Source organism: Merops nubicus, unplaced genomic scaffold, assembly GCF_000691845.1.
Source record: "Merops nubicus isolate BGI_N331 unplaced genomic scaffold, ASM69184v1 scaffold23553, whole genome shotgun sequence".
In the NCBI taxonomy this organism is placed as follows: Eukaryota; Metazoa; Chordata; class Aves; order Coraciiformes; family Meropidae; genus Merops; species Merops nubicus.
Genome location: NW_008601278.1, coordinates 2852 through 15511, shown reverse-complemented (window position 1 = coordinate 15511; position 12660 = coordinate 2852). Strand labels below are relative to the sequence as shown.

The 12660-nt window shown below is 45.0% G+C and overlaps 1 protein-coding gene across 1 annotated transcript in view; it reads left to right on the top strand.

Annotated features, from left to right (window-relative positions):
* DVL1 (dishevelled segment polarity protein 1) overlaps positions 1-12351 on the top strand; it is a 16260-nt gene extending 3909 nt beyond the window's left edge. Inside the window, exons 2-10 of the mRNA XM_008937955.1 lie at positions 598-691; positions 1724-1793; positions 2577-2716; positions 3024-3100; positions 3575-3642; positions 5774-5923; positions 10415-10546; positions 11418-11585; positions 12020-12351. Coding sequence (XP_008936203.1) covers positions 598-691; positions 1724-1793; positions 2577-2716; positions 3024-3100; positions 3575-3642; positions 5774-5923; positions 10415-10546; positions 11418-11585; positions 12020-12351 — 1231 coding nt within the window. The remainder of the gene's footprint in view (positions 1-597; positions 692-1723; positions 1794-2576; positions 2717-3023; positions 3101-3574; positions 3643-5773; positions 5924-10414; positions 10547-11417; positions 11586-12019) is intronic.
* The last annotated feature ends 309 nt before the right edge of the window (positions 12352-12660 follow it).

Genomic DNA, 12660 nt, shown 5'->3' with positions numbered 1-12660 from the left:
CTGTCACTCTTTGGTAGTAGCTATTATCAATTGCTACTTTATGTCATGGAATTCAGACCCTAATGTTACATTCCTGTTAACAGGGTAGATAGCAGCAGAAGAAAATAAGAGCATCATGACAAGACTCCAGGTTACCTGTTGTTCTCTCAGAGCAGAGGCTGAAATCAGTGTTTAATGTACAACTGTTCAGTGTGCATTTTTCTTTGATGAGCCTGGAGTCAGGATCACCTTTAAAGGAGTGGCAGATGGTTCCCTCTGACCCTTGGGTGGTTAAGGCAGGGTGATACATGCCTGCTGAGATGTGGGCTGCACTCAGTCTTGCTCCCAAATGAAAGCAAGCCAGGAAATGATACTCTCTGGTCCATAGTGCAGGTTAGCTGGTGTCTTCTCAGTGCTTTTGGCAGAGCCTGAGGTACAGCACATGTTGGGACGGAGCAGCCGTTCAGCAACAAGCAGAACAACACATTCTAAGCTAGCTGGTGGTGCCTCTATGATTTGCTGTCTCTGCATTTGTAGGAATTAGACTTTTGGCAGGGTGGAGGGAAATGCAAATGGCTCAGCTGTGCAGAGTTGACATTTGCTCTGCATTTCCCCCAGGTTGAGTAGCTCCACTGAGCAGAGCACCTCATCCCGCCTCATACGGAAGCACAAGCGCAGGAGGAGGAAACAAAGGATGCGGCAGATTGACAGGGTAAGGTTGGCAACAGACTCCTCCAGGGAGCTGAACTGTGGTTTGTGAGCACAGCATGTGTGTTAGGAAGGGATGCAGAGCAGGTCTCTGCCCTGTTGAGTTCATTGGAAGAGCTCCCTTTAGCTCCAGCCTGCCCTGGACTAAGTCTCTGACATTTGAAATTCTGTGGCCCTAGAGTCAAGACTCTTTTTATTCTTCTTTCCCTTTCTATTTTACTGTTCAGTGTTTGCATTTTGTTGTCTCTCTCAAGAGCAGCCTTCACTGGACAGTCTCTATGCTGCTGCTGGTTGATGTGGGCAAGGGGGAAGTCTGTGGTGTTAGACACCTGGTGGATGAATTGCTGAGACTTGCTGAAAGGAGGAATCTGTGTTTATAGGAAATCACAGATCTTTTCTCTTGCCCTTTTCTGTGCTAGTCCTATGGGAGCAGGGTGAGGATGGTCCAAATCACATACTTCTTGGAGTAGCTGTTTCATTTTCCTATAAATATCAGTTTTCACAGATTGAAGGATGAAGATGCATACGTTTTATCAGAGGAACTGGAGTAAAGTTGGAGAACATGTTTGATAAACACATTTGTATTTAATTTTGGAGGGTGGGGAGTGTCTCTCTTCTCACTTCCTGAAAGATCATGTTTTGTTCATTCCTCTCTTTGGGGAGGAGCCGTGGATGTAATAATTCATCCTGCACTGGGCACGTCAGTATTTAAATGTCTGCCCATCAGTCATGTAGTTGGGAAGCAGAAATGATTCATTGTGAATTTCAGCTGAGAAACATCAATAGAGGAACTGGCCTTGTGTGTTTTGTAAACAGGTCTTTGGGGAAGTGCAGATTGCCTTCCAATTTTCTTTGTTTTTACTTACAGATTCTAAATGAAAATAATTGTGAGGAGGCCACAGTGATTTCTGGATTAGTCAGTTCCCTATGTCAGTCAAATTTGTTAATCAGTTCCCAATGAGTTAATCCTGAATAGTTATTTTTATCTTACTCTGAGCCATTTAAAACCTTGAGAATTTTCTGTTGTATTTTGCAGTCGTCTTCATTCAGCAGCATCACTGATTCTACCATGTCCCTAAATATCATCACTGTCACACTCAACATGGGTAAGAGGATAAGCAATGCTTTTTGTGGTGAATTTCAAGTGATACAGATGTATTTTGTTGTGGTGTAGTAGCCTTTGGAGCCAGTAGAAAGTTCCCTGGTTTGAAAGGATGCCAGTGGAACTAAAGGGAACGGCAGCTGAGCGTTGTGACTGTTGGCTGTGCCTGGATTCCTGGTCCAGTACCAGACAGTTCTGAGCCAACTGCTCAAACAGATCAGTATTCTCCCTGAGAAGCCCAGGGAAGGAGCTGGAACTCCAGGAGATGAAGTTCTGCTCTTCTTTCTAGGAATGGTGAGGGGTCAGACATGGTTAGGAGCGAGAGTAGAAGGGTGCTGGAGCTCTGCATTTCTGCTGCTCCTGCATTTCATTGTTTAGCCTGACAGAAATGCTCAGCCCAGCCAATTCAGCACCTTTCAATAGCACCACATTCTTCCTGCCACTCTGACATGTGGGGAAACATTGGCTAATGCTGATCAGGTGCTTAATTTCTAGGTGTGGACGTGTCTTTTCAACATCATTTCTCTTGCTGATTTTTTGAATGTAACTTTTTGGTGTCCTGTATGAGAAAATAATGCCTTCAGCAGTGTTTCCCTGAGCGTGCCAGGCAGACAAACATCAGCAGGGTAACCTGAGATCATTGCAAGTCAGACACGGCCCAGCTGATGTGTTGAGAGAATGGATTTTTCCAGACTGAAGTAGCCTGCTGTTAGCTCTTTGCTGTCATTCCAATCACTTTGTTTGCTTTTTTTTTCCCCCCCCTGCCCTCCACTTTCTATCTGTGTAGAAAAGTATAACTTCCTGGGCATCAGCATTGTAGGACAGAGCAATGACCGGGGAGATGGTGGCATCTACATTGGCTCCATCATGAAGGGAGGGGCTGTGGCAGCCGACGGCCGGATCGAACCAGGAGACATGCTTCTGCAGGTTGGTCTGTGTCCAAAAATCCCTGCTGCTGGCTTGGGCTTCGGTGGCTCAGCTCACTCAGCCCACCAGATCCATGGGCTGAGTTAGCAGAATTCATTCATACTCAGTGTCACAGAGACTGTTATCACTTAAATCTGTAATTCTTTGCAAACTCTGCTGGGTGGTTGTTGTCCTCTGGGAAACAGTATTTCTTCAGCTAGTTGGAGGAGTGGAAACAGTTCCAAGGCAAATAAATTTGGAAGGAAATAATTAAAATGTTTTTAACTTTGCTGTTGCAAAGCCTGACCTGGTTTTTGGAATGTTTCAGGTGAATGATGTCAATTTTGAGAACATGAGCAATGATGATGCAGTACGGGTGTTACGGGAAATAGTCTCCAAACCAGGGTGAGCATGTTACAAAACCTCTTGCCACTTATCCTCCATATCCAGTTATTGGTATTGGGCAAACCTCAGAGAAATCATCATTTTGATCTCAGTGAGCAGCCAGTGTGAGTGCTGATCTCAACTCTCAGTGTAAATGATGGATAGGTGAGACTGGTTCCAATGTACCAGCCAAAAGCAACACAAAGTAGGAGTTGCCTGATTTCAGTAGCACTGTTTGGGTATATGATGAGTGTCTCATTATCTCAAGAGCTGATGGTTTGACAGATTTCACCAGTAATACTTAATGATCTATGCAGAACTGGAAACAACCTGGTACTGGTTTATACTGAAAATAATTCAACAAACATCTCAAAAGCATTCTTAGAATGTATTTGACAGTTGTTGGATAAGTTTGTTTCAAAGAGTTCATTGTAGCAGTTAGAACTTTTGTAGGGGAAGTAAGGAGTCACCCTTGCTTGTTTTCTTCCTTCCTAGACCTATCAGCCTAACAGTAGCCAAATGCTGGGACCCTACTCCCAGGAGTTACTTCACCATCCCCAGGGGTGAGTACATATTTGTGCTCTTTGCTGGGTTCCTGTGGAGCCCTGAAGGTCTAGACTATTCTCAGCTGTTTTGTCATCTAGCAGATTTCCATCCCCTGCCAATTTGATACTTTTAAGTTTGGTTGTACTGTTTGTTTGCTTTTTGGTTGGAGGGCAGGGGTTTAAGATATTCTTTCTGACACTCCAATGCCCACTGAATTCATGGGAGTTTTTCTTCTGATTCACACAGTTGTGGCTTAGGCTCTTAACCTTTTGGTGGGTATGTCCTTGTGAATTTAATCTCACAATTGATAGAAAGGTTGGAGGGTAACTATACTTCAGTGTTAAAAAGCCTCATTTTGACATATGTACACTTCCTAGAAAGAATTCAAACTGAGTGTTTTTACAGTTTGATGCAAACAACATTTTTTGATATTCCTCTTGAAAATTAAAAAATTCTGACTTAATAAACCTCTTGGTAGCAATAAAAGTTCTATGCTCATGTGAGAAACAGCTGCCTCCTGCTGGTGAGTGCTCATCTGAGGTACTGAAACCAGCTTGTTACCAGCCCTCCCAAAAAGGTGAGATTGGTCCATTGAAATTAGTACCATAGACTCATGCAGACTGTGGGAACTCTCCTTACAAAAACCAGCACAAGCAAAAGGAAAATCCCACAGATCATTTATTTCAGATGTGCTGCAGGGAGAGCCTGTGTATCAGGCCATCCTTTCTTCTTGCATCATTACCCAAGGCAAGCAGTGGTGTATCTGTGGTAGGCTAAACTGCTTGCAGTAATGTGAGGAATATTTTGTGGAGGTACCTCACAGAGGCAGAGCTCTTTTACATGTCTGGTTTTAAGGCAGTGGAACAACAGCCACTATAATTCAGAAGTAATCCAGATTGTGGGGAAAGTTATTTGCTGTGTGACTCTTCTTAAGGTGTGAGTGTAACTTTCACTTTTCTCTGACACCAGGTTCTTCAAATGGTCTTTTTTTGTCTTGTCTGTTTATTTTGGAAGGCTCTTCCAGTCCTAAAAAGTTTCATTATGACTGCTGAAAACACTGAGGGGGGAATTCCATGATGCCTCATCTCTGCAAATACAGAACTTTAGAGTTACTGTTCCTATTCCCCTTCAGCAGAAGATTCACCTTCTGTATGAGTGGTTATTTTGGATCCAAGACCCTTAAAAGTAGGGAGAGTTTTTCCCTTCAGCTGGGACAAAGCATTTGGCCGTGCCTCACATCCTAGCAAACTGAGAATGTCCTTCTCACTGCACAGAGTCATACTGAGATGTTACTAGTGGGCTGGTAGCTTCTTTTGCACAAGGGGAGGGAGGTCTTGCAGTGCCACAGCAGTTACAGAAATGGCACTGTCATGGTTTTAGTTGGTCAAGAGAGGTTCTTCTCCACCTCTATTCTGCATTGATGAGGCTGCATCTGGAGTATTGTGTCCAGTTCTGGGCCCCTCAGTTCAGGAAGGACAGGGAGCTGCTGGAGAGAGTCCAGCGTAGGGCTACAAAGATGATTAGGGGAGTGGAGCATCTCCCTTATGAGGAAAGGCTGAGGGAGCTGGGTCTCTTTAGCCTGGAGAAAAGGAGACTGAGGGGTGACCTCATCAATGTTTACAAATATGTAAAGGGTGAGTGTCAGGAAGATGGAATTAAGCTTTTTTCAGTGATGACCTGTGATAGGACAAGGGGTAATGGGTGCGAATTGGAGCATAGGAGGTTCAAGGTGAATATCAGGAAAAATTTTTTCCCTGTGAGGGTGCCGGAGCACTGGAACAGGCTGCCCAGAGAGGTTGTGGAGTCTCCTGCACTGGAGTCATTCAAAACCTGCCTGGATGCCTTCCTGTGTGATGTACTCTGGGTGACCCTGCTCTGGCAGGGGGGTTGGACTGGATGATCTTTCGAGGTCCCTTCCAACCCCTATGATTCTATGATTCTATGGGTTTATCCTGTTAGGCTGCTGTGACAGCTGCCAGAGGAAAGCAGCTCTTGCTGGCAAGGTGCTTTCTGTGCCCTTGTGCTCTCTCAGCTGTTCTGTCAGAGCAGTGTGGACTCTACTCCCCCAGAAACTCTCCTGACTCCGCTCTCAGCGCTCGCTGCCAAGTCTGATTCCTTTTTTTCTCCCTTTCTGGTTGTTTTTTGCAGCTGAACCAGTGAGGCCAATTGACCCAGCAGCGTGGATCTCTCATACCACAGCCATGACGGGAGCGTACCCCCGTTACGGTATGAGCCCCTCCATGAGCATCACCACATCTACCAGCTCCTCACTAACAAGCTCAATTCCCGATTCGGAAAGTAAGTCACCCTGCGGCCAGCCCAGGGCAGGCAGCTTCTGCTCAGGGCCAGCAGTGCAGAGCTGTGCCCAAAACCAACCCCAGCCACAAGCACGATGAAAACGACAACCACCACACAGCTCTTGAATGCTTTCTTACGTTTGTGACTCTTACAGGGAGCAGAAAAGCTTTTCCCAAAGGGCAGAAGTTAAAACAGGGGGGTTTTGCCAGGGGTCACGTTTAGGAAGAGGTGGCTTCTGGTTTCTTTGAGAGTTACAAGGCAGGCCTCCAGCTCTATCCCCTCAGGTGAATGTGAGAGCAGCTTCCTCCTTGCATTTGACTGGGTTTTAATAAATTTAAATAATTTACTTCAGATAGATGTCACTGGTTAATAATGCCAGTGTATCATTTAGGAAATCTTGCACTGACACTTGCACAGCCTTCTTTTATACTTAGTGTTTATTGAACAAGTTAAAAACAAACATAATGTCCCACATGAAATGATGGTTAGAGTTCAGCCTTCTTGCCTGGTTTGTCTGTCTGTGGCAATCTCTAAACTAGTCATACCCATGTAACCAACAAGTTGTCACAATTCCTTATCTTGGAATTTTTTGTTGAAAGAAAAGGTTTATATTCTTTAATTCTTCCTTTGCTTTCTGATGTAAGCGTGGGGTAAAAGCTAGCACTTGGTTTGAAATATGTAGCAGTGAGGCAAGACAAAGAAAGGGGGAGGATGTGTCTCTGAGAACACTGTCCACTGAAGTCCTGATTCAGGGAAGTGTAAATATTTAACACAGCACTTCCATTTGATACGGAAGTGTGGAGGTACTTCACACCTCATTGTTTTGTTTCCTGTCATATTAATGTGGAAGAATTTCTCTAGAGATGCAGCCTTTCTGTCAGACTTGTTCATCTGTAGCAAGGAGATTTATTATATTTTTTTTACGTACACAGAGAAATCTTGAAGTGACTTTAAAGTCCTGAGGAGATGATCTCATTTGTGCAACAATGGTACCTCAGTATGCATCCAGTGAAAAGCAGAGAAATACTTGCATGTGTCACAAGGGATGCTTGAGTGCCTGCCAAATCTGGGGTCTAAATTTAAGACTGAGAAACTCTCTTCATTTTGTAAGATTTTTCCAGAGAGAAAGAGAGGATAGGATATCATTTAGAAAAACCATCATAATAAAATGAAAAAGAAAAACCAGACTTGGAGGATTTTGAAGACCAATGTGGTGTTGGTGCTTAGTGACAGAATCTTCCCAGGACAAATGCATGGCTGAAGTGTTAAAGTTGCATTTACAAGGACCAGTTAAGTCCTGTCAGGTTACAGGGGTGTCTGCCTCTTTTTCTTCTACCCCCTTTCAGCTTTTATAAGCACATAGTTCCTGGAATTGAACCTCACCTTGGGCAATTACCCTTTTTACCCTTTTTGTCAGTGTAGTACCTCAGTGCCTCTTTAGCTCGTAGGCAGCACCACTGAAGGGGAAATGCATCCACAGGAGAGAGCAAGTGAACCACTCACCTGATGACTGCTTTATCTTGAGATGTGTTTTCAGCCTTACAGGTACTAAACATTAATGAACTCGAATGTATCTGCTGATTGCTGTCAAACAACCAGAGTCTGTTACTCTGCATTCCTCTGTGTACTGTGTGCCTTGATATCTAGTGATGGGATTGGGAAGTGTGGAATGCAGATGCCCTCTCAATCATACTTTAAAAATAAAGGTTATTTGGGAGCAGAATCACATTTCTGGAGACAGCTTCTCATTTCTATACCAGTGACTCACAATGTTGCCTTTCATGAGTGTAAGAAAACGCAGAGTACCCCTGACCTTCACTGGGACCTCCTGCTTAACACCCCTTCCTTCAGTTCAGTCCTGGTGCCCCCCTGCCCCCAGCACGGTGGGCAGCACCTCAGGGCCCTAGGCACAAAGATCACCTGTCCTGTGAACCTCTTTGGCAGGAAAACCAGAGTTGGGGAGGAACAGTGGAGGAGGAAGGAGAGGGGTGAGGAGAGGCTGTGCCTTGGCATCTCACAGAACAAAGAGCTTCATGCAAAATGGGGCTTTCTAACTTTTCATGTTCCAGTGCAAGGTTCTCTGTTTCATTTCCTCCAAGGCTAGAGTCAATGGTGTCCAAAACAAGCAGAAAATCTGCCCTACTGTATCTGGCTGTGAACGTGGAAGCAGTGAATTCATGGAGTCCTCTGAAGCCTGTTTCATGGTTCCTGGTTTCCAGCACTGTGACTGTCTGCTGGTTTACAGTCTGTGTGGCAGGGCCAGGGTGATGTAGATGCACTGAATAACTGTTCCTCCTGCCTAGCCTTCCTTTGCCCTAGCCTCTGGGTCAAAAGGGAACTTCTGAGATCTGAAGTGTTGGCACAGCCACTGTCACATCGGTGCTAGGGATCAAAGTAGCTGAGAGTTTGGGGCCAAACAAGTCACCACCACACAGTAGGAATTGTTCTGTGTTAGCTCTTTTTTCAGGTGCATTTCTTCAAAAACAGGACTGTGCAAAGCAAGGCAGACTAAGATGTCTCATAGTTATTGCTTTAAAAAGCCTCTTGTTGTCCAGCAGTGTTCTGGCAGAGGCAGGAGAATATTTTCTGAGCGTGGCTTGGGAGTGTTGTACTCTCTGCCTCAGTCAGTGCAAACTCTACTCCTCATTTACTCTGCTAAAGGGAGATTTTTCCATCCCCTGTTCTGCTGCTGGACCTCTTTCTGCAGAGCAGAGCTGTCCTATTTCATGAGATTATTTTCAAGTATTGCAATGTTTCTTGAAAATCTTGCTGTTTCAAAATGCAGTCCACAGATGTCATCCAAGAGTTCTCTTTTTCTCTTTCATGGACTTCAGAGGATTTTGAATTGAGACTTCAAACTATTTCTGCTTAATAGTATGCAGCCTGAGGTACTACATAATTTCCTGGGGCCTTTTTGTTTGAGTACTTCCTTACTCAAGTAAGGATACAAGCCAGTGGTGGTATCACATGGGGTAGGACTTCATTTTCCTGGAGCATACACCTCTTTTATTACAGGATCTGCTAATGGGAGAAAAAAATGTCACTCAAAACCAATAACCAAAACCCTGAGAAAGAGCTTTGGGGTCTGTCTGGTTCCACAGAAAGGAGTTAACCTCTGGGTATTCCTCAGATTTGCACATACCTGTACAGGTGGCCAGGTAGAGGCCCACAGCTGACTGAGTTCACAGCAAAGTGGGTGCATTTGAGCTGCATCTTAGAAATTTTTATAGCCATACAGCAACTAGTAGACTTGGAAAATCCTGATGATCATTTGGCCAGTGGTGTTCTTTATTGCTCCCCACATACTTTACTTGAATATTGGTTTGTTGTCTTTTTTTGTCCCCTGAAACATGTTGCTTTTTGCCACTAACCAAACTAACTTAAAGCAAAAGCAAAATGTTAGTGTTTGTATTCAAACTTTGTAAGTATTGAAACTTGCATGCACGGATGGTCTGGGATCTTTTCATGCATTTTAGCAGTGCATGTATGAAAGAAGCATCTTCAGTTTTCATTGTTTCATGCTTGTTGTACCTTCTATCAAAAATTTGGGTTGCTGGAAAAGGACAAAATTGGTTCCCTTGTGCTTTTGAAAGGTGGGTGATACGGGTTGCTGGGAGATGGGAGGGGAGAAGGGTGTCTGAATGCTGCAAGGTGAATCTCAGCCCTGCTGTTCTGGTATAAAAATTGATCAGGAAAGTCTGAAGCCTCTGGTGAGCCACCACTGCCCTTAAGAGTGTGTGAAATATGAACAGAGCAGTGGCAGCTGCTGGGGCATTTGGGAGCAGGGGGGGGTTTAAGTGTTCTGCAAGAGAGATGCAGGGCAAAGGAATGCTGGGTGATGTGACTTGTTAATTTGTAAGGCTCTCATCACTGGGATCCTGGAAAGTTTTCTGAGGAAACCACTAGCCTTTATCCTTGTGCTGGGAGCTTTCTTTTCTAATTTCAGTTCTCTCCAATCATGCTGATGTCCAAATCTTAAAAGAACCCAAACGGCCATTGACTGAGACATCTTTCTCCATGCAGATGGGTATTATTCCTGATAATTAAACCAAAAGTTCAAAAACAAGCCAAAAGAGCTTGTCCTACAGAGCTCTGCATGCAGTGCACTGGACTGTTGGGTGGGTAGGGGCTGCTCCTGGCCAGTGGGAGTGGAAAGCAGTGGTCAGAGGGCTCCCTGGGCTTCCTTTTCTGCAGATCTCAAAGCAGGGTGGGTTGACAGGGGGCAGTGCTGGTCTGTAGCTGCTTTGTACAGTCAGGACACTCAGGGACTCAGCACCTCAGTGACTAAACGTTGCACTGAGCAGAGTCTCTGAGGATTTGGTACAAATGCTGTAATTTATGCTATTGATGGAGATGCATTTGGGAACCTTTGTGTCTTTTTTTGCATCTGTTGGTAAGCTGTGAATCGAAACGTTTCATCCAGACGGAGCTGAGAAGTTCTTTTCAAACTCTGTTTGTTTCAAAGCAGCATGTAACCTTTCTTCCTTTTAGAATTAGAAGAATCTCCCTTAACTGTGAAGAGTGACATGGCTACTATTGTCAAGGTGATGCAGCTGCCAGACTCAGGCCTTGAAATTCGGGACAGGATGTGGTTAAAAATTACCATCTCCAATGCAGTGATAGGTAAGCAGCTCAAAGGAAGCTGGTGGGGAAAAAAAATCAACTAGTGATTTTTTGGAAATAGGTTGCAGAAACTATCTTTATGTGAAATTATCCTTTTTTCCCTGTTTATGACCTCTTGGGTTCCCTTGACTTGGTATTTGTGAACAACTGTGTGACAGGAAATAACTAATAGCTCATGTTTGAGCCTGGACAGCCCAAAATACTGCACACAGCTGAGCCTTAACCCTTACTTGTTTTCTCAAGTTTTCTGTGTAGCAGCTTGCAGCTCTAACAATCTGCCCAAGTTCAACAGAGTCCAGTTCCAGCCAGCCAGGCAACCTTAATAAAGCATCTTAATTATATTTAAAATTACCACAACTAGTCTACCTTTGATCCTGACTGTCCTGTGACCCAAACTGTGCTAATATTTATTCAGCCTAGGTTGTAGTTACTATTTGCTGAGAGAGGGATTGGAAAACAGCCCTTTTGACAACATGACATTGAGGAAGATGACTCCCAGTCACTTCTGCTCTGCCAATCCTGTGGAGTTTTCATTACTGCAGCTCAGAAAGAGTTGAGCAGTGTAACTGTAAAATATTCTGTGTGCATATTTGGTCTCACTGTTAATGTAGTGTTCAGCTGCAAGCAAGGATCATTCTTTGCTTTCTTTTTTGATGTTTGGTAGTAAATAATTTAGCAGTTAGGCTGAGTCATGAAAATAACATTTTAAGCTCTTTGCAGCAAGATTGCTACATATTGGTATTCGTGTTCAGTACTCAGCACAGCAGCACTAGAGGGCTCTGTGATAATGTGAAGATTAAAAAAAAAAAACTTAAAAAAGATTGATTTGGGTCACATGATCCCATGTCTGCTCTTCCTATCCTCATTCCAGGAGCAGATGTGGTTGACTGGCTTTACACACACGTGGAAGGCTTCAAAGACCGACGGGAGGCTCGGAAGTACGCCAGCAGCATGTTGAAACATGGCTACCTCAGGCACACTGTGAACAAAATCACCTTCTCAGAGCAGTGCTACTACGTCTTTGGAGACCTCTGCGGCAGTAAGTTCCTGCCTGAGAGGGGCAGAGCTGCCTGTGTGCTGTCTCCTGTGCCCTGGTCTCCTCCAGGGCAAGTGGGTGTTCAGAGCAGACCATTATTCTGAAGTTGGGTGACAATTCCTCTTAGACCAAGCAATTAGACCACTTGGAAGAGAAGAGTGAACTCCCCAGACAGGGCACTGCACTGGGGGTTGATTTCTGGTGGTGCTGCAGACCTCCTGCTCAGCAGGCAGACTGGGTTCCCTCTCTGTAAAGTGGGGTGGTTCCTCTTTGAACCTGCAGAGGTACCTCGGTGCTCAGTGCTGCACACTGACATCTGTCTCTGTGTGTGATGTTTGGAAGGAACTCTGGAGCCTGAGTCCCTCGGGGCCCCCACCACTGGTTGTTACCAGTGTGCTGGGTAAGAGCCCTGTCCTCAGCTTGTCTCTCCTTTTCAGATATGGCTGCACTGAACCTTAACAATGGTTCCAGCGGAGCCTCGGATCAGGACACCCTTGCTCCACTTCCACACCCTGCTGCTCCCTGGCCATTAGGCCAAGGATACCCCTACCAGTATCCTCTGCCCCCTCCGTGTTTTCCACCAGCATACCAAGACCCAGGCTTCAGCTATGGCAGTGGCAGTGCAGGGAGCCAGCAAAGTGAAGGTGAGATGGTTACTCTGGTGTTTGTTTCTACAGCTGTCATTACCCCTCACCATTTGCTTGACTTCCTTCGTCCTGTCTGTGCTCCTGTCTTGTGGTTTCTTGTGCTACCTGCATGGGTTTGGTGACTGCACTGAACCAGGACTGTGCCTGTGGTGGAGTGGGGAGCCTTTCAGCTCTGTACTGATGCCAGTGGGGCTTTAACTGAGTCAGTGGACTAGCACAGAACAGGTCCATGCTGTTTGTAGCTCTGCTGCAGCTCTGTGCCCCGTGCAAAATGCCAGTGGGGAGTCAGAGCCCAGCTGTTTGTTGTGTCTGTGGTGTTGTTCTGAATCTGTATTTTCATACCAACAGCACCATGTGGTAAATTACTGCTCAGATAATGCTGATTGGGCCAACGTTAATGACTCATTGTCCACCCTGTGAAAACAGGTCAA